The sequence below is a fragment of the Phaethon aethereus genome, assembly GCF_964289735.1.
Source record: "Phaethon aethereus genome assembly, chromosome: 1".
Taxonomy (NCBI): domain Eukaryota; kingdom Metazoa; phylum Chordata; class Aves; order Phaethontiformes; family Phaethontidae; genus Phaethon; species Phaethon aethereus.
The window spans coordinates 28,326,636-28,347,769 of record NC_138575.1 but is presented as its reverse complement, the minus strand read 5'-3'; the positions used below and the strand labels follow the sequence as shown (position 1 = coordinate 28,347,769).

The window sequence follows — 21,134 nt, the reverse complement described above, 5'->3', positions numbered from 1 at the left end:
GATTGACTCATGTACAGGTTCCATTTCAATTAAACAGTTTTGATTCTGTTAAAGGATACTGTTGCTTTCCATTTACATTTTCAGTCAAGCTGAACGTTGAAAGTTTGCCACATAATTTGTGAATCTTTTAATGAACCTTGATTGCACTTTACGTGTGACATATTTCAATTGTCAATTCTGATTCTGAAATATCACCTTGTAAGTTGTATAAAATTAACTGTTAACTGTTTGAAGCAATAAAACCAGAATAACTTCTAATGAATAGCCTTTGTCAAAAACTGCAATAGAAAAAATATAGTCAGCTATGTGGTGAGTGACAAGGAGTCAGGCGTGGATGATAAATAGTGCTTTATTTCATGAGCAGTCCTACTAAAATAGCATAAAACATCAGTTAGTGTGAATAATGGTACGCGTGTTCAAATTTGGCTCTGGAGTTAATACAGAGTTCATTATATAACTGGTGCAACAAGTTCCATCTCCTGCTGTACATGAAATTCCTATCCCACACCCTTCTTACTGGTCCGTACTAGATTACAAGAGACACTGGTAAACAACAATACAACATGGGGTTTCTCCTTCATTTTCCCATTATATTCTTAATTCTCTTGTTACCTGGTGATTAATACAGTAATTCTGCTCAGAAGCTAAGAAACTGCTATACAAACTCATACAAATGCTGATGTGCAAATTATTTGTGTATCAGCAGAGCCTGCTGCATAAGTGGTACAGACCTTATGTTTTGTGCCTCCGTTTCTGTCCTGCTTAATTATGTTTCTTTGTTTTTATTACATTTCCTGTTTTTTTTCTGAGATGCCAAGAGCTGAAAAAGAAGCTGTGGAGCCAAATTCCCCCCTGGGGAAAGAAGCTGTAGCTCCACTAAACTGTAGTGGAATTGCTTGTACTAGGAAAACTCTTGTGCTTATCCTTAATATTTTGTATTCAGAAAAAGTTGTACTTTTTGTTAAAGTAATAAATATAGGAATTTTGAGGTCTTAAAATCTTTGACTTTTTTTTCCTTTTTTTTTCCTTAATCCAGGTGGTATGCTTAACAGATTCTCAAAGGATACGGCAATACTGGATGATTTACTTCCACTTACAGTATTTGACTTCATTCAGGTTTGTGGAATAAAAGTTCTAAATTTACAGTCTTATAGCACTGTAAAGTTTCAGTTGTACATCATGCAAAAGAAATCATATTAATAAGAAGAAATAACAACTGCAATTAAATCTCTCTCCCTTTTCTTCAGTCTGTATGTCTGTTTACATAGCTGCTTATCTTGTAAGTCAACTTCATTCCTTCTTTTTTGACTACTTGCCTATATGTGTACCTCCGCTGTTTGTGCAAACCACTTTTAGTACTCAGAAACATTTTTGCCCTGCAGACCCCCACAGTACAAGCATCCCTGCTGCTGCCCATATTCAACTTCAAAGGTGTAACGGGCATTCCTTAGTTTTTTTCAGTTATTGTGTCTCAAGATTAGTATTTTTTCATGCTATCCTTTGATTTGCATTCAGTCATTTTCATGACTTCACTTCCTTAGCCTCTTCTTGTTCCTGGTTTGCTAGCATCACCCTTAATTTCCTTCTTCTCTTTTGTTGAATATATTCTTATTTTTCCTGTTCTTTTATCTTCTGGGGACACTCTTCCAGACCTGCCTCGTTGGGCAGTTTGACCCGTAATGATGTGCTTTTAACTGTCAGTTGGACAGTTCTGCTCTTTTTTTCTTTTTTTTCCCCCTTCACAAGCTTGAATGCTTAATTTTGTCTTTTATCTGTTGCATCTTCATGGCTTTCCCCGAGGCTCAGGGATTTAAACTGAGCCTGTCAGGTACTGGATAACTATTTGTGATGGAGGAGAGCTTTAGATGACTCTACTCCTTGGAGGAATTTTACATACCTAGGAGTTGTCAAATTGCAACATTTTTACTTTTTGGATGGAAAGGCTTGTTTCCAGCATACCTCCTGGGAAACTCCATCCACTGCAAAATCTTGAGTTTTGAATGACATTCCAATTCATCCACAGTGAAGAGAACATTGGAAAAATACAGAGATAAAGGCAATTCCAGTGTTTCTCAAGGAGGATGCATTTGTTTGCTCCCCATCCTGCCTATTCTGAGACTTTGTGGCTCTGTGTGGATCCCAGCACTCCTCATTAGTGTTCCACCATTAATGCTGCAACATCAGTTTTTCCTTAGATAGAGGTGGTTCCCAGAATATTTAAAAAAATAAAAGCAAAAGCTTCCTCGATCCTCCTGTTCCTCTCTGCCTTTATTTAGGCAATATGCAGGCCCAACTTAATAAATCCAAACACTCTGCCGCACAGATTGCCTGTCTCCATCTGTGAGTTTGCTCTGCTTTACAATCCCTACCAACATGATGATCTAATCAAAACTGAGTCCCAATATCTTTGTTAGTAATTGATAACTTTGGCTCATGACTTTAGAGAGGCCAGTGCAGCTCTACATGGAGTGGTTCAAGGACCTTACAGCTCTACTTTGTGTCCTACTGATGTTATGAAGATTTGCTGAATGACTAAACATCATCATTGAGACCACCTCTGAATCATTAATGTCATCTTCAGCGTGATCAGGATTCACTACTGTCTTTTCTGGCATGGCCATTTTGTTTCTGATGTTTTGGGTCTGCCAGGGGGATGTTATTCCAAAATCGTTTTAGTTAGTCTGTGTCTATGTTTCAAACTAGCTACAAGAAACTGACTAATTTTTCATGTTTTCAAGGATAAGGAAAGTTCCTAGATTTGGCTTTTCTGTTCTGATGCCCTTCAGAGGCTAATCAATACTTTAATGCCCCATAGGTTCACCTCTGGCTCCTCAGTCTCAACTGCAGAAACTCCTGGACATGCATGATAAGCTGCCCTGTCTTTCCAGGTTCTTCTGGTGAAGGTCATTGAACCTACCCTCTGTCTTGAATGCTTTTTACCAGTCATCCCTTCATAAAACATTTCTTCTGATCCTCCATAGATTCAGACTTGTTTGGTGGCTTCCGACTTCCATAGACTCTGCTAATGAACAAAATCAGATTCCTCTGAAAGATACAGAGAAGATATATATATGACTTTCTCCTTCTGTGCTGGTTATTGCAGAGTCACAGAATGGTTGAAGTTGGAAGGGACCTGTGGACCTAGGGCCTGGGACCTCTCCAACCCCTCTGCTCAAACCAGGGTCAGCTAGAACAGGTTGCTCAGGGCCGTGTTGGATTTTGGATATCTCCAAGGGTGGAGACTCCACAACTTCTCTGAGAAACCTGTTCCAGTGTTTGGCCATCCCCATAAAAAAAAAAAAAAGCTTTTTCTTACGTTTAAATGGAATTTTGTGCATTTCAACTTGTGCCCATTGCCTCTTATCTTCCGCCTGGGTGCCACTGAGAAGAATCTGTCTCAGGCTTATTTGCTCTGCACCAAATACCTATTGGGATTGATGTAAATAGAATATAATTTTAAAACATAAATAGGATTAATAAAAATTATTCACACATATACACAAATTTATAATTTATATAAATATAATAAATACCATGAGATACTTATACAAAGTGATAAGACCCCCTTAAGCCTTCTCTTAAGGCTAAACAATCCCCACTCTATCAGCCTGTCCTTGTATGTGAGATGGTGCAGTCCCTTTTTCATCTTCAGGATCTTTAACTGGACTCACTCCAGTATGCCTGTATCTCTCTTGTACTGGAGAGCCCTCTCCAGATAGTCTCACTGATGCTGAAGAGAGGGGAAGGATCACCTTCCTCGGTCTTCTGACAGTGCTGCCCTTGTTGGCCTCTCTTGCTGCAGGGCGTGTTGCTTGCTCATGGTCCACCAGGACCCCCAAGGCCTTCTCTGCAAAGCTGCTTCCCAGTCAGTTAGCCTCCAGCCTGTACTGGTGAATGTGGTTATTCCTTCCCAGGTGCAGAGATCAACAGAAAAGGTTAGCTTCTAAATGAACTGTGATGTCTAAATCAGAGTCTTGTGGAGATGGAGATGTAGTCTCTGCTAGCCTTCAGTTAATGTGTGCTTAAGTTTGTCCTTCTGACTTCTGAGCTTTTGCCAAGAATCTGATGCAAAATTTTAGAGCTGGTTCTTATTCTCTCTTCTATGAGAAAGAGCTGGTAGATGACTCCGGCTAACTCCTTGTTTAGGGACACTGCCTCCTTCTCTGTTGCAGATGTGGATGTCATGACATAGTTTTTCTTAGAACTTTCATAGGTATTAGATGTAACAGGGGACCTTCTCTTTTAGGGAGCAGGGCATTTCATCCAGGATGAATGAGACTTCAGGATGAAAGAGGCCAGGGTTACTCTCCAGTGACTGGGATATACCCAGTTGCCCATAAAAGAAGAAGTGGTATTAACCTTCACATCAATGACAAGAGATAGCAACTGTGATGTTTTCTCTGACAACCATCTGACCTGCTTGCGTATGTCTTGGGTATGAATTGTAGCCAGCTAATGATGGCATTAGCATTGCCAACTAGTTTTAAAGCCATCTCAGTCTTCTATCAGTGCTTACATTTTTTGGAGATCCTTCATGTGACATGCTCATCCCTAGGGTTTAATATAGTTCCACTCAAAAGGTCATAGTGAACTCTTTGGACACATACCATGTGGTGGTCATGACTGGTTTTCCCTAAATGAAAAAGCCCCACTGGTAAACCAGATTGGCTGCTGCAGTCATCACCACCCTGACCCTTGCTGAATTGCCATCTCCACCACCAGCTGCATTTTCCAAACTGGTGATACAGAAGAAACAATGGAAAGTGTCTCCCCATCTGGCCTCTGTCCCAGGCCTCAAAGCTCAGCACCTGGGGTCTCTCAGCACCGTGGCTCTCAACTGGGCTGCATGAGCCCTCTGCTGCCATTCCCTGAGCATATGCCAACATACCTGGCTTGTGTGCTGAATTTTGCTACTGCCTTTTTAGAGAAGGTGTCATCTGTTTGATTTTACACTTATTTTTGTGTTCAGAGGTTATGAGATAAGACAAATTTTCATATTCAACTTTTTAGTGAAATAAAGTGAAAGTAACTGTTGGGCCAGCAGTGAGAACTGGGCAGTGGGTGGCATTATGGTGGCCTTTGCAAAATTTGAGTAAACGATGGAAACAGGAATTAAAACAGTCACTGTGTGACTGTGTAATCTCAAGTAATGTAAGAGCTGTATTACTTGGCTCAATATCAGTTGAACAGCTCATTCACTTCTGAACAATTAGAGATACAAGAGGTACTAAATTCTGCAGTTTGAAATAATGAGTAAACACAAATCCATTCTTGCATTGCTGCAGACCTGTGCTATACAGCCTGCACAAGCACAACCCATGTGTGTCACCATTCTTTTAAGAGAAAGGAGGGAACCAGTGAAAGAAATCTTTAACTAGTTCAGCCGTTAGAGTAATTTTTTTTCATAGACTTCGATGCTGCTATTGCATTGCTCAGATTTCTGATGAAAACAAAGGGTAGGAAACCTGGTACACACTTACCTGTTCGTGAAAGACCTCTGACTTGGAATACTGGGAATTTAAATCCTTCCTTGAATTTATGTGGATGTAGTAACAAAAGCACCAACTTCAGGTTTCTTACTAATGTGAAATTAGTTTTGTCTTCCATCTATTTCTTTGCTGACTTGTCATTTGCAGTCATGTTTCAATGCAATGTTCATAATTTTGTCCAAACTGTCCATTTGCAGTTGCTTTAGGCTGATAAGTTTGCAGTTTGAAGTAGTTGTTTATTGTGAAAGGAGAGCTTTACTATTTTGTATACACTGATATACTTGATTTTCATTAGATTTAGATATGAGACAAAAACAGTCTAAGGGCTTAAGGTGCTTCTAAAGTAAAGACCAAGGCCTGATTTAACTGTCTGAGGATGAGGTCTTATGAGAGTGATAGTAGTCTCTGGTGGGTTAAACAGATTAACTCTGGAATGATTTTGTTCCTTTTGAGTCATCTGTCACCTTAAAGCATCTTTTTTTTCCTCCTTAAACTGCTAATTTGTCATACCCCAAGTCCTCTTACGACTTACTTCCTGTCTTCTGATCAGCATGAGTACTAGTGCTACTTTCACATGTGGGTTACAGTCCCTTGAGCAAGTGATGATGTGCGACTTCCTACTTTTTCTGACGCTCAGAAAAAATGTTTTGCCCAGAATCTGCAGGAGGCTGGCACTCAGGTCCTGACAGTCTGGTACACCTAGTCCAGACAAGACAGGGACAGCACCGTTAGGTTTGGGAGGTGGCTGCAGATATTTCAAGTGCCTTTTTTACAATTTTAACTGGAGAGTGAGTGCCTAGCTGCCATTGTTTTTGTGTGGCTTCATAATTTGGAAGCCTGCAATACTGGTTGTACTACGGAAAACGCTTCTTCCATCTGTTAGAAAAGATGGCAGCTTATTCCGACAGGTTATGGATCTGGGCTCAGTTACTCATGATCTTTTCATGGAGGTTTGTTCTCAGCTGCAAATCCTACTTAGGTTAGCACATGTTTGTTGAAACAATACGTAGTTGCCACGGGAAGGAGATTCATCACCAATCTCTAGTCTATAAAATGACAAGTTTTCTATATCAATAGTATTTTTCTTTCATTCTACAGTTAATACTGATTGTGATTGGCGCTATAACAGTAGTCTCAATATTACAACCCTACATCTTCCTGGCATCAGTGCCTGTGATAGCAGCCTTTATTCTGTTAAGGGCATACTTCCTCCACACTTCTCAGCAGCTGAAACAACTGGAATCTGAAGGTAGGAGCAGCAAAATTGGTAGACTTCTAAATCCACAACAAATCAATTGAGAAGTGATTCACCCTTTCACCTCTTCTTTGCCTTTTCTCTTGCAAGATGCCATTGTCTTTGGGAGCAGAACACATAACTCCTTAAAGCCAGTGCTGTTACTGATCCAGCCAACACTGGGTGCTCTGCTGCCAAAGAGCAATGAAGAAGATCTTTTTCAAACTGGGCTTTTATCACCACTGCAGCTGAAAACAAATGAAGTCCTGACATACGGTTTTCTTGAGAGTAAACGTCACTTGAAAAATTGTGGTCAGATTTGATATGTGCCCTATGAGTTTGTTTCTTTTTAAGAAAAATTTAGAATGGATATATTTTTATTGCAAAGAATTCTTATTTCTGAATAAGTTCTTTGACTAAATTTCCTTCCTTTTCCCCCATTAAGAGACTAACACATTCCCAATAAAATGGAAAACCTCATTCTGAAGTGTGGGTTTGCAGGTCAGGCACTGTGGCCTGGCTTTACAATAAACTGGCAGATCCTCAGCAAATCAGTCCTGAATCGTAAACACAGATGATCATCTTCCCTTTTACTTAAGTGTAATTCTGAAGTTCCTCAAATCTAAATCTAAATTTCTTTGATGTTCACAGGGGTCCAGCACTGGCTCACCACTTTTTATGTAATGCAAGATCTGCTTAAAATTACCATGTCTGTGCTAAAAAAAAAACTTCATTTGATGGAGTTATCAGAATTGCAGGAATTCATTTTGGCTGGGGAGGAGCCGCCTTTCTCTTGTGGCATCTTACAGCAGGCTGGGAGCTTCCCCAAGTAGTATGCTAACTATGAAGAGTTAATGGGATCCCTTCCCAGCAACACACTGAATGGAATTTCAACCCATTCATGCAAAGGCTCTGGTTGTATATCCTATGCTGGGATTACTTCAGTCATGTACTCCAACAACATCTGTAAATTAAACACTGGCAATAGTTATACAGCTGTGGGTTAGAGCATAGGGCTGAGTATTTGCATTATATCAAAGGTATTTGCTTAAGAGTGTTTATGATGTTTCTAATTTAAACACTTTACAGCTCGGAGTCCAATATTCACCCATCTTGTTACGAGCTTAAAAGGGCTGTGGACACTGAGAGCTTTTGGGCGGCAGCCGTATTTTGAGACCTTATTTCACAAAGCCCTGAACCTACACACAGCAAACTGGTTCCTCTACCTGTCAACGCTGCGCTGGTTCCAGATGAGGATAGAAATGATTTTTGTTGTCTTTTTTGTGGCTGTGGCATTCATCTCTATCATAACTACAGGTACAGTAACTTTATTGGCGTACTGAAATGGAAGTCTTCTGCTTCTCTTTAACAGCTCAGCTTTAGAAACTTCTGAGGGAAATAAACAGTTGCAAAATCTAGCATAAATTGGAGTCACCGATTTAAGTATGTCGTAATAGTAAACACAATTTAATTAAAACAGAAATTACACCAATATTATCTGCAATCTGATCTTGTAGAAGACTCATTAAAGGGATTAATCTGAAAATAATATCTGAAGGGGCAACACTTTCCTTTTCTTGATTGTAATTGCTGTAAAAGTAATCTCATGTGTTTTAAACCACATTAATGTAACCATGTCAGTGTAGTGAAAAGCTTGGATGTTGATTATTATCTGTGTAGCTCAAAGTTTTTTAGCAAATAGAGGTTAATGTTCCTCTCATTTGCAAACAGGTAAGACATGCAACATTTTAATGATCTCCTAAAGCCACACTAATAGCAGAAATAGTCATCCAGTTCTCCAATTCCCAACTCACTGACCCATTTTCCAAGATGAAGTTTTGCAAATTCCATTCAAATTCCCCTTAAAAATGGCTCACTGCTCCTAGTAAGCCCAGTACATGAATGAGAATGACTCTATACCTTACAATCTTACTTGTATTTGAAATGCTGCCCGTGGTTGGCCAGCCATAGCCGGTCTCCCACAAGCAGAGAATAGGAAGTGAATGTCCCCGAAATGTTGGAATAATTCAGTAGGTTTAGCTATGGATTACTTCAAATACAGTTGTATTCACTCTATGCTTTTGTTATGTATATTTTTTTATTTTGAGTCTCAGGCATTAGTCTCCCTCTCATAAATTTTACGCTGAACTTTGTGTGCAGGATCTGGATACAATTTCAATACTATAGTTGCCAATGAACAAGAATTTGCTGATTTTGTGAAGGAGGTTTTTGGTTCTAATAATATCCAAATTTCATTTCATCGTACTTCAGTGCTGAAAAGGGCTTATATAAAAGTGTACATTTTATCAAATATTGTATTGTGTATGACATGTTATCCTCTATTTCTATTTTCCCAGTACATCTATAATTACCATGATAACAAGGTATCTATAAGCAAAACAGGAAGAAGTTTGTTGAAGAAACCTGTAGAAGAAATGGAGACATCATAGAAAGGCATTTGGCTTAAATTCTTAATTCCATTTAACACATAGTGAGATTAAAAATCAGCAGTAGGGCAGTCTAAATGCTTATGTTGTGCTGTATGAACTCATAAAGGAAAATCCCTGGAACAGCAGATTAAAGCAAGAGAATTTATATCTGCATCTTTGTGGAACAGTAAGAAGAACATGTCCTCTATTTGTTGAAGAAATAAAATTGTAAACCAGTGCAACTATTTTGAATCTTAAAGTTGTTAGCTGAGATGTTCCAGTCAGATAAGAGTCATTTTACAGATTCATATGTGTTGAAAAAAGGAAATTGAAATCAAGATTGCAAAGGCCTGATTCCGTTCACAGCTTAAGTACCAAAATTTAATTTTTTCTTCTTCCAAACCAAGTTCGGTTTCTAGTGAATTCAGTGCCAAAGCCAAGTGTTCAACTGATCATTAAGCTCTCAGTCCTTTGTGTAATTAACAAACCCATGTTTTCTCCATGAAATAAAAAAGGAGAGAATGTGAATATGTATTTTAAGATACACTTGCTAATTTTCTGATTTCTATTAGCTTTTTATTTGCATATAAATTGAATGTGTTTTTCTCTCTGCAGGTGATGGACCAGGTAGCGTTGGCATTATTCTTACTTTAGCTATGAACATCATGGGAACCTTGCAGTGGGCAGTAAACTCAAGCATAGATGTGGATAGTTTGGTAAGCATAAAATGCACTGTGCTGTGCTTTCTTTTGAGGAATTCCCTTATTTTCTTGATTATGGATGTTCCGTGAGTTACTTTCAGAGTTGGATATCAGGCAGATGTGTCAGAAAAGTTCACCTCATACCTTTCATAGTAACCTACTGGCTTTGGCACAGCACAAACTAAGGTTTTTTATGACGAAAAATTTCCCTGGACGAGAATAGACAACAGCAAATAATTGCATTTCAGGATTCAGGTTGCAGTTGTAGCATGGGAAAACTTCAAAAAGGCTTGGAGTTGTTTTGTTATGTATCTTACCAAGGTACATAATATATGTTACTTGGTCTACTTAAGGGCTTTGCACAGCAGATCATGATGGATGTTTTTGAGCTCCTTCCATGCAAAATCAGTAGTGATTTAAAAAACTGTCCTAGACTTCCCTGGTGGTCTTTCTCTGGTTTTGTTTAAAATAACCGCTGAGATAAGGCTTTGGAGTCGTACATGTTTACCCCTTTAATTTGTGTAGTTAGTCCATTAGTTGGGATTGGCTTTAAACAAAGTATTTCACAAGGTTAACTCATCATCACCTATTTGTTGAGAAATGAGAAGCAGATGGGAGACTCATAAAAAAATGTTTGTTCTTGCAGTTTTCATCATACTTTAGCTTAAATGTATGAAAATCTTAGGTGTTATTTTTAAATGTAATAGTTACTTCTCTGTTTAAACTTCAGGCATTCTAGGATTTATTTTAGATGGAATTGTTGTAACAAAATACAGTAGTCTTACAAACAAAAAAAAAAAATTCTGAGAAAAAAGCATCTCCCACATCCAGTCATACCTTCTGTGAACCCTAAATTAGCTTCTCAAGTCAACTATTTCAGTATTGGAAAACAGACAGTTTTTACAGCAGATCTTGGAGATCATTAAATTCTGATTCGCTGAAATGAGTTATTGTTTAAAAAAAAAACTTGGCACAGACAGTGACAGGGAAAGAATATTTGCCAGTTTGACTTTTTTTTTTTTTAAAATAAGTGATTCAACCAGACTCATCCTGAAGAAAATCCTTAAGACCCCCAAAACTGGGAATTAACCACTTACAACATCTAATCTATTGTTTACGTGTGTCACTGGTGATAGTCCAGAAAGCTGACTGCCACTCAGGGACACATTTGCTGTAACTGCAAGACACGCCGAACAGCAGTTGTGTGACTCATAATGAAGTAAAACGTGCCGTTGGTAAGGCATGACAGCGACAACAACATTCAATCAGCTCTCATCTGTAAACTCCATCTTAGCCCTGTAAGGCATAATGTGATCTTTTTAAGTGTAACAATCTGTATAAGAATAATTTGCACATACTACACGGCTTAATACAAACTGAAGGTGTTTCACGAGAGCAACAGAAAGTCTTACTGTAGGATTCAGAGGGTGCTGGACACACTAGTGTTTTTGTAAAGAAGAACTTCCCCTTTTTTCAAATATATTGATGTTAAAATGTCATCTATTAGCAATAATGCAAGGAAAAGGACAGGAAGGCAGGAGAATAGGGAAGCAGGATCACGTGAAGAAGGAAAAAATGTACCGGAAGAAATGCTGGCCAAACAGATGGGTGGGTGGCAAATTTGACTTTATTCCACACAATCTCCTTCTTGAGTTTTCTGTGACACTGGCATACATATTGGCGAAATGTTTCTAGGCTGGATTTTGTTTTTACATATGCAATTATTCCCTTTGAAGCAACTTCTCTTGAACTGGCTTGACATTAACTGAAAAATCCCCATTGTCTTTTAATACCCCATAATGATTTTGGCATTTCATTCTCTATAGTCCTGATACTTTATCGGCTCTGTTTTTGTGTTTTTTAAAAAAACATATGTGGTCACTCTGACAGCTATCCATTGTTTCAGTTAAAGATACCAGTTAGGCTACATTTATCTTTTCACTTTGATCATTTCTACTAATATCCCTTTAGCTGGTTTTCAGTCTTTTTCTTATCCCTCCAGGCAGTCTTGTAGTATTTTTAATTTTTTTCCTTCATAAGGAAATAGAAGATAAGTTTTTCAGTAAGTGCTGCTTTCACAGATAAGCATTGGCTAGTCCCAGTGGACTGTTTTAATGCTTTATAACCTCCTCCTTCACTGATGTGTATCCTGCAGTAGCAGCACTATAACTGGGAAGCGCAATTCCTTTTATGAGGGAAAGAGAAAATGCCATGCTTTTACTTTTGCCAAGATTCCTTATGTAAGAGGTATAAGAAGAATGCCCCAAAGAGATATTAAAACCACACCTCACAGTGCCCCACTCTGTACATCAGGGATGGTGAAGAATTAAAGTATTATGCAGTAGAGAAGAGGACCAAAGAAAAAAGTAGGATTGTGAAAAATAATGGTGCTTTTACAGCTGGTTTTCATTATTTTGTTTTTCCATGCAATTTCACCTGTTCAACTGGTATTTTTTTTTAACTAGGACATGTTCTTAATATGCTTTTTACTACTGGCAGCAGAAAATCTGAGAACACTGTTAATTTCCAAAGTTTAAATAGACTGAATACTTGACTGTAAAATCTGCATCAGAATGACAATTCTCAAAATGAGGTGTTGGTCATCTGGAAGGGAACAGAGTCAAGAAAAATCTGTTAGAACATTTCCTTTTTTGCCTGCAAAGCAGTGTGAGAAAGAGCAAAAAAATCAGTACAAGTTTGACAGGAACTAAAGATTTCATTTTTGCAGTTTGGAAGAGAAGTATATGTCCCGCAAATGCACCCAAAATACAACAGCAGAAGATGTGAAACCTCAGTAAAACCGTATGGTCTGCCTGCATTGACCCAGTTTTTGCTGTGACTTAGTGCACAGGGGTTTTTGACAACATGAGCCGTTGGGCCAACCTCTCATAGGATCTCCCAGTTGCACACTGTGCTTTCCAGACAGCATGTTTTTGAGGAGGTGATGTCTTGCAACATGGTCATTGAATACTATGTGTGTCTGGTCTGGAGAGGGTAACTGCTCTCTTTCTAGCAGCAGAGAACATAGGGGCTGATGAAATTAATTGTATTAGATTACTTGTAAAAGAATTACTTCTTCCACTTTCTGGAAACATATGTTGCATAATTATATTATGAATTCTCCTTCAACATTAAGAAGAGTTTAAGTGATATTAATGAGAAAGTAAATTAGAGAATTTGCAATGTTATTAAAATCTCAGTAAAATAAAATTAGGCAAGGCTAAAAATAGTGTATTATCCTCTAGACATTTTTAGATGAAAGTAGTAAATATATTCCTTTATTCTAAAGCATTAGTTAGAGAATGTGAGTATAGCAGGCACATTGCTGATGGGAATAAAGCATAAGAAACTTGCTGTCACCTACACTATACCTGTCATTATGAATGACAGAAGATTTCTACCTGTGAAAGGAAGAATGGATATCTTTGTAGAATGTTACTGACATTTATGCTACATTCTGCCCAGATCTAAATCATAATGCAAATTACAGAACCAGGAAAGCATCCTTCTGAATTCATTTAAAGTATTAAGCTGTCTAAAATATCTGCATATGTGATGTGACTGATAAATCTGTCAGAGGAGCTGGGACAGAGATGAAATTTTCTGTTGTAAGGGAAGGCTCTTTGTCCAGCTGGCTTCATAGCAGATTTTAGCTAGTGTATAATGGTAGGATCTCTTGGGCAATTATAGGGAATCCTTGTCTGCACAGAAGTTTGCAGGTCTTGATGAAGCCAAGACAGACCTTCGTTTCTGAAGCAGTGATATTTCTAAAAAGATAAGATTTCTGAAAACAAATGTACCATCAAACACCGATTAAAATAAACGCATGGAGCTCATTGTTTAGCAATCCCTCATCATTAGGGATTTACTAAAGGCAGTCAGACAGGAAGGAAATTGTCAGTCTGGTCCAAGGTCTTCCTGTTTGTATCACCAAAATGAGATGCCATTCATGTATCAACATGATGATGACTGTGCCTTTCCATCTTGCAGAGGGGTTGAGATGGAATGGACAGGGTTGGGTGTTAGCATGCTTCTCAAAGCTCATCACAGTTTTTTTCAAGATGCTGAGATGTAAGCAATTACCCCAGTATTTCCTTGCATTATAAATGCATTTGCTTCCACATGGAAAATCCACCTAACAGTATTTCAATCTGGATAGAAAAGGAGGAAGGAATGCTAATGTATCAAGTAGAAGAAGAACGTATCAAGTAGAATGCTAATAATAAGGCCCAGATACTCCACTGGATGCAGTAGCTATGAAGGTAGCTATCTGTTTATTTATTTATTTTGCTAAATAATTTCTGACCAATAGAAATTGACACTCTTTTATACTTTACTCTTCTTGTTTGCAAAAGTCAAATTTTGGTAAAATGAGGAATGTAGTTAATTAAGTTAGTTGGACTAAGGTGCTTAGGGACCTGAATGTAGACTAAGGTCATATCTTCTTCAAGTGAGGGGCTGAAATTAGTTTCCTGCATAGCAGGAGAAAAACAGTAGGAAACTTTGGAGACTCTAGGACTACCAAGATGAACAACATTCTCCAAAAGTATATTAGCAATTACAGCTTCCGCAGAATGGATTAGTTAACCAAAACGATCTATGCCTTGGAGGTCAAGAAGCAAACAGAGAAGAGAGACCTGACAAAATCAGTTAGACTTACAAATGGCCCAAATTCTGGATGAATACTTGATCTCAGTTTTCAGTAAAAGGACAGTGTTTAATCTGGGGAGTTGTAAATGAAAGTAGAAATGGGATTTACAGTATCTAAGGTGGAAATTACATGCAAAAAGCAGCCTAGCTGTATGCATGTAACTGAAGCTTGGTCTCCCTAAATTTCCTGTACAGTCCATGGAGGGACACATACACCACCCGTGACTCAGTCCATCTAAAATCAGGATCTTCGACTAAACGTGATTGAGTTCTGCAGTGGGGCATTTCAATTAAACATGTGAAACTGGGCTGGAACAATGCCAAGCCCACGCATGCAGACCAGGTGGGACCAGACATCCCATCCTTAGGTTCAGGAGGAATTGTCTAAGAAGCTGGACATCTGGTAATGGCCACTTCAAGTGCATGCACCAAGCTGGCAGTGGTGGTGGCAGGTGTTAAAATAAAAACCGTTGCTTTTGGTTAAGAAGGAGAAGTGGGAAGTCATTGATGCCACCATCAGTTTGTTAGTCTGATGGCAGCAGAAGTAATCAGAGATGCACTACTTAACAGAGTGAATTCACTCAGGTTTGCTGACATTAGGGTTGTGTCAGACTAACCTCATAACTGTGTCTGATGATTTATTTTCCAGACAAAAGTAGTGCAGTAGATCTCATTTGTCTTCAGGAAAGCAATGGCTGTGGCTCTATTTCAGATATTATATAAATGAAGGAGATCAGGATTATTACCAGAACTGTAAACTAGTTAATGAGTTGGACAGAAAGGAAACGGCATTAAGCTGTAAGTATTAAGCTGTAGGGAGGCTACTCAACAAAGATTAGATTTGTGACTGAGCTTGTTTTAATCTTTTTCTAATGCTCTCAGCAAAGAAAAAAAAAGGTGTTGAAGAAATCTGCCAAAGGCACAAAACTGAAAGGCAGTGTTAGCATGAGGGATACTGGGAGCTGAATGGTATTAGGTGACCTCAAATGGCTGATATAAAATTGATTTCAGTAGCCAAAGTGTAGGCTTGAATTTAGGGATTGCTAAGAATAACCTCTATTGTAAGTAAGGGTCTCCTCTGTTAGAATTTGCCGAGATGGAGGAAAGCTTGTCTGACCACTGCTTGATCGGAGAATGACTATAAGATATGACTGTGAAGAAACAGCATATGATCCTAGGATGTGTTAATCGAGATATTCCTAATATAGATGAGAAAGTATCAATGCCTTTGTACAATGTCCTGTGTACGTTCTGGTCAGACAGGAAAGATTAATTTGAACTGAGATGTTTGGAGAAGGAGAACATATGTTAAGAAAGAGGCTTAAACCTGGATTTTCTTTAGTCCTGAAGAACAAAGGGTGGCTGGATATAAGGTAGCTCTCCATAAATTAATGGTGAAAGCAGCTAGGAAAAAAGAATTAGAATTTAAAATTACTTAATTTACAAGAACAAACTGGTCTGTAGGCTTAAAAAATATGTTTTCTGAGCAGTGACATTCTGGTGAAGGACATGAATTAACTATTTATTAATTGACCCTTGACCCATTTAAAACAAACAAAAAAAAAGTGGATCCCTTATAGTCCCATGCTCCTTTGAAAATTCACCAAGACTGCTACTAGCAACTTCTTTCTGAAGTTCATGAACTACAGAACTTGATTATTTCACCTAATATATAATTACAGATATAAAATTAATTATCATAGGACTTCCTACTAATTTTTTGGTAAAAACTATAGGTAATTTCTCATAAATACTCAGATGTTAATGTCTGATGATTGTTGCTCTTTACTTGATGCTACTGCTTTACATCTTTCAAATTCCACACAGTCTGCTGATCTTTGGAGATCAAATCACAGAACTTCAGTTTTTGGGTTGGGCAACCCCCTAGAGGAGGAAGGAGTTGAAGACTTCAAGATTGCTTTGATGATCATACCTTGTTTTCATAAATATGGGTCATCTACAGTTTTCAAAATACATTTTTAAAGGTAGAAGGAACTATTGTGTCCATTTAAAAATGAAAGCAAGTGGAATCACATGTTGGGCCAATGTCAGTAGTACAAGAGCAATAGAATCTAGAGCTCTAGATAATTAGTATGCTACCTTTGAAAATTATATCATAGTATAACTTACACAGAAAAGAGACTCACTGTTCTGGCTAGGAATTAGGAATAATTTGATTTCATTTGTTTTGATAGCTAAGTATTAATTACAGTTAGAATACTGTTTGTTTTGATTCCTAGATGCGGTCTGTCGGACGAATATTTAAATTCATTGACATGCCAACAGAAGAGATGAAAAACATTAAGCCACAGAAGAATAACCAGCTTTCAGATGCCCTTGTAATTGAAAACAGGCATGCGAAGGAAGAGAAGAACTGGCCATCTGGGGGCCAAATGACTGTGAAGGACCTTACAGCCAAATATGGTGAAGGAGGAGCTGCTGTGTTAGAAAACATTTCTTTTTCAATAAGTTCAGGACAGAGGGTGAGACACTGTTTTGTTGTGTTTGATCTGACTTCTATTAAGCTTAACTATAGAAGTGTCATTATAAACCTATTCTGACTAAAGCGTAGGTGGAGTTCAGTAAGGCTTTGTAACTGAAATTGTCACAAAACAATCATCTAAAGCACCTGAAGAACAGAAATGTCTTGTGTCTCATCTTAAAAAGAGCTCATCTGTAGGATTAATTGGCTACAAATAAAAAAAAAAAAAGGCAAGGAAAATCTGCCTCAGTTTTTCCTGAAATCTTGAGGCTATTTACACCTCAATGAAGCACAGTGGGGATGTTTGCTGGCCATGAGGAGCAGAATATACCGCTAAAATACGTGTGCAGCAGTTCCCCAAGTTGTATTCCCGCGACTGAAGTCGTTTGCCTTCTCCTCCTGGGGAGAGGGAAGCTTGCTGGTGAGCGCAGGTGCTGGGGGCAGCCTGACCCAGGTGGAGCAGGGCATGAAAGAATGCCGGCTGCTGTGCCAAGGGTAACGCACCGCTGGCTCTAGCAGCCGGAGGGTGGAGGTGCTGTCTCACCCGTTCGATGAGGGCTCTAATGCCACCCTGAATTATTATATAACAAACCATAAACAGCTCTATTCTTTAGAAGACTGACAAACCTCTAATTAATCTTCATGTGTGTTTAGGGTTACGTTCAAGAAAGAGCTTTGGTTTCAGGAGAGCAAGTAGGCAGAGGTTTAACACTTTGTTTTAAGTTCATGGTGAAGGACTGTCCTCGGTATAGTGGGAAGAAAGGCTCGCATGATTTCTTGAGCTGAAGCCATGTGGATGAAGAGGAGATTTTAACTCTCCCATGTAGATGAAAAAACAGGTTCAGTGACAGATCCCTGGCCTTGCCATGAGGCAGCTCTTCACTCCTAGTTTGGATAGCACCAGACTCTGCCAGGTTTGGTAGATCAGTCTTGGTTTACATGAACTCAATGTTTCATCTACTGAGTTCAAGGGCACCAAAATTTTGAAACCAGGGGTCTGAGTTTCTGTAGCACCATCCGAAAACCACTCTGCCTTTGGAAGAGAGCCACCTGTGATTCCTGGAGCATGGAGGTGCGGGTGCCACTGCAGTCTGGTGGATTTACTTCCTGGAAAATCCCTTGAAGCAATGGAGTATGGAAAATGAAAGATACTTTTGTACTGTACAGAGAGGGGGCAGAGCAATTTAAACAAAGATTCTTTTTTCAATGACTGTGATTTATGAACTTGATTCAGTTTCGGTGATGAACCCAGGACTCAGAGGTAGCATTTCCAGAATTGGAGCATGCTCATTAAACTGGAGAGGATTTCTTTCTGCTCCAGAGGGAAGCACGTGTTAAAACATGCAGGAAAAGGGAGAGCTCTCCTCTGCTGAGGGGGTAGAATAGAATAGAATAGAATAGACTATTTCAGTTGGAAGGACCTACAATGACCATCTAGTCCAACTGCCTGACCACTTCAGGGCTGACCAAGTTAAAACATGTTATTAAGGGCATTGTCCAAATGTCTCTTAAACTCTGACAGGCTTTGGGCTTTGACCACCTCCCTAGGAAGCCCGTTCCAGTGTTTGACCACTCTCTCAGTAAAGAAATGCTTCCTAATGTCCAGTCTAACCCCCCGCCCCGGCACAGCTTTGAACCATTCCCACGTGCCCTATCACTGGATACCAGGGAGAAGAGATCAGCACCTCCATCTCCCCTTCCCCTCCCCAGGAAGCTGTAGAGAGCAATGAGGTTGCCCCTCAGCCTCCTTTTCTCCAAACTAGACAAGCCCAAAGTCCTTAGCTGTTCCTCATAGGACGTGCCTTCCAGCCCTTTCACCAGCTTTGTTGCCCTCCTCTGGATGTATCCAAGGACCTTCACATCCTTCTTAAATGGTGGGGCCCAGCACTGCGCACAGTACTCCGGGTGAGGCTGCACCAACGGTGAATACAACGGGACAACCACCTCTTTTGACCAGCTGGTTATGCTGTGTTTGATGCAGCCCGGGATGTGGTTTGCCCTCTTGGCTGCCAGGGCATAGTGCTGACTTCTGTCAACCAGCACCCCCAGATCCCTTTCTGCAGGGCTGCTCTCCAGCCACTCCTCTCCCCATTTATACTTGTGCCCAGCGTTACTCTGTTCTAGGTGCAGAATCCAGCATTTTGACTTGTTATATTTTGTTCCATTAATTATAGCCCAGTGCTCCAGTCTACCTAGATCCCTCTGCAAGGCCTCTTGACCCTCAAGAGAGTCAGCAGCACCTCCAGCTTGGTATCATCAGCAAACTTGCTAATGGTGCATTCAACTACTGCATCCAGGTCGTTGATAAATATACTGAACAGAACTGGCCCTAGCATTGAGCCCTGAGGAACACCACCGGTAACCGGTTGCCAGCCAGGTGTAGCCCCATTCACTGCAACCCTTTGAGCTCTGCCCCCCAGGCAGTTCTTCACCCAGCGCACTGTGAACCTGCTCATCCCACAGTTGGACAACTTGTCCAGAAGGATGTTGTGAGGGACAGTATCAAAGGCCTTACTAAAATCCAGAAAAACTACATCCACCACCTTCCCTTCATACACTAAGGCAGGTGACCTTATAGAAGGTTATCAAATTTGTTAAACAGAACTTTCCTTTTGTGAATCCATGTTGACTGTGCCTGATGATTGCATTATTCTTTAAATACCTTTCAAGAGTATGCAGTATGATCTTCTCCATAATTTTTCCAGGGACTGAAGTTGGACTAAAAGGTCTGTAGTTCTCTGGGTCTTCTCACACACCCTTTTTGTAGTTTGGAATACAAATCTACCTAATCAATAGATTGGGTCAGCGCAACATGGCGTTCACTGCTGCTCTGGTTTGGAGGCCTGAGGCACTATTACAGAAAGGATGCTAGGCAGCAGGAAGAATCCCTTTCTTCATTTTCTTTACCTTCACATGTATATTGTTGCCCTACAAAAGCAGCCCATGCTCAGACAGGACTTCATTAGCTGTGTAAAATCCAGCTGTTGGAAAAGGCAGTACGTCAGCATTTTCTGGTGGTTACTGGAGATATTGCTGGTTCCAGCAACAGGTCGGTGCAATCCTACAAGAGAAACGCAACACTTAAAAAACTCCTGTGTATTATGTTTCTTCTCACCTAAGAGGCAGGGAAAGGCAGCACCAGCTGGGGAGGTTGAGGCCTTGCATTGCCGCTTGGGGGTGGGCAATGGCATGGTGGGACCACTGCCTCAGGCCCAGGCTGCCCCACTACAAATTCATGGTCTCATCAGAGTTAGGCCCTCCATTTTCAATTATATGGAAATGGAATAGCTTAGTAGTGTGATTCAAGTGCACCCCCTACTTGGTTTTTTTTTCTGCTGCATGGGCTTTTGCTGAAGTGGGCTTCACAGCAAAAGAGAGGGAAAAGGCCAAAGAGCTGGACTAATCAGTACAAGATAATATTTCTGTTCTTCAGCTAAGGGTAGACCAACAGATTTTTCATCTTAATTAATTCTAGCAAAAGAAAGAAGCGTCTGGCCCGTGTTTTGTTCAGCCATTGCTGTAGGCTTTTATCATCCCAAATGAATGACATTTACTGTGCTGTTGAGATCCATTTGAATTGTTCTCCACTGCTGAGATTTCTAAGTGTTTGTGCCTTGGTCTGTGGTTAATATGTGAGCGGTATTAAGTGTTTGCTTTTATGATTTGTGTTGCAGGTGGGCCTTTTAGGAAGAACTGGTTCAGGAAAAAGTACTTTACTGTTTGCATTTTTAAGACTGCTGAATACAGAAGGGGATATCCAGATTGATGGAGTCTCCTGGAACACAGTCAGTGTGCAGCAATGGAGAAAGGCATTTGGAGTGATTCCTCAGGTAATGAGATGGCTGTATATTTGTGTGCCTTTATTTTCATTGATTCTATATCCATATGTGCATAGTTACCTTGAAGTTGGAAGTTGGTTGTTTTGTGGTAAGAAACAGAAACAAAACATAAAGATTTTGTGGAAAGGGGAGTGGGAAGGATGGATGTATGGATGGATGCAATGATTTGCAGCAAACTCTACTTTTTGAGGGTTTCTATGTCACCCACAAGAACTCTTCTAGAAATGGGAAGGTACAGCACACTCAAACAGAAATGTTCATAGCCTGCTTACTCCTGCACCTCTGAAACAGTTTGTATGTTGATTCAAAA

General features: G+C 39.6%; 1 protein-coding gene across 2 annotated transcripts in view; it reads left to right on the top strand.

Annotated features, from left to right (window-relative positions):
* The window catches only part of CFTR (CF transmembrane conductance regulator), a gene marked incomplete at its 3' end in the record, with an annotated part of 97,993 nt that overhangs the window by 57,027 nt on the left and 19,832 nt on the right, over positions 1 to 21,134 (top strand). For both annotated transcript variants that reach the window (XM_082014296.1, XM_082014295.1), the window contains 6 exons: positions 1,037 to 1,116; positions 6,588 to 6,738; positions 7,813 to 8,040; positions 9,768 to 9,868; positions 16,744 to 16,986; positions 20,660 to 20,815. In XM_082014296.1, coding sequence (XP_081870422.1) covers positions 1,037 to 1,116; positions 6,588 to 6,738; positions 7,813 to 8,040; positions 9,768 to 9,868; positions 16,744 to 16,986; positions 20,660 to 20,815 — 959 coding nt within the window. The remainder of the gene's footprint in view (positions 1 to 1,036; positions 1,117 to 6,587; positions 6,739 to 7,812; positions 8,041 to 9,767; positions 9,869 to 16,743; positions 16,987 to 20,659; positions 20,816 to 21,134) is intronic.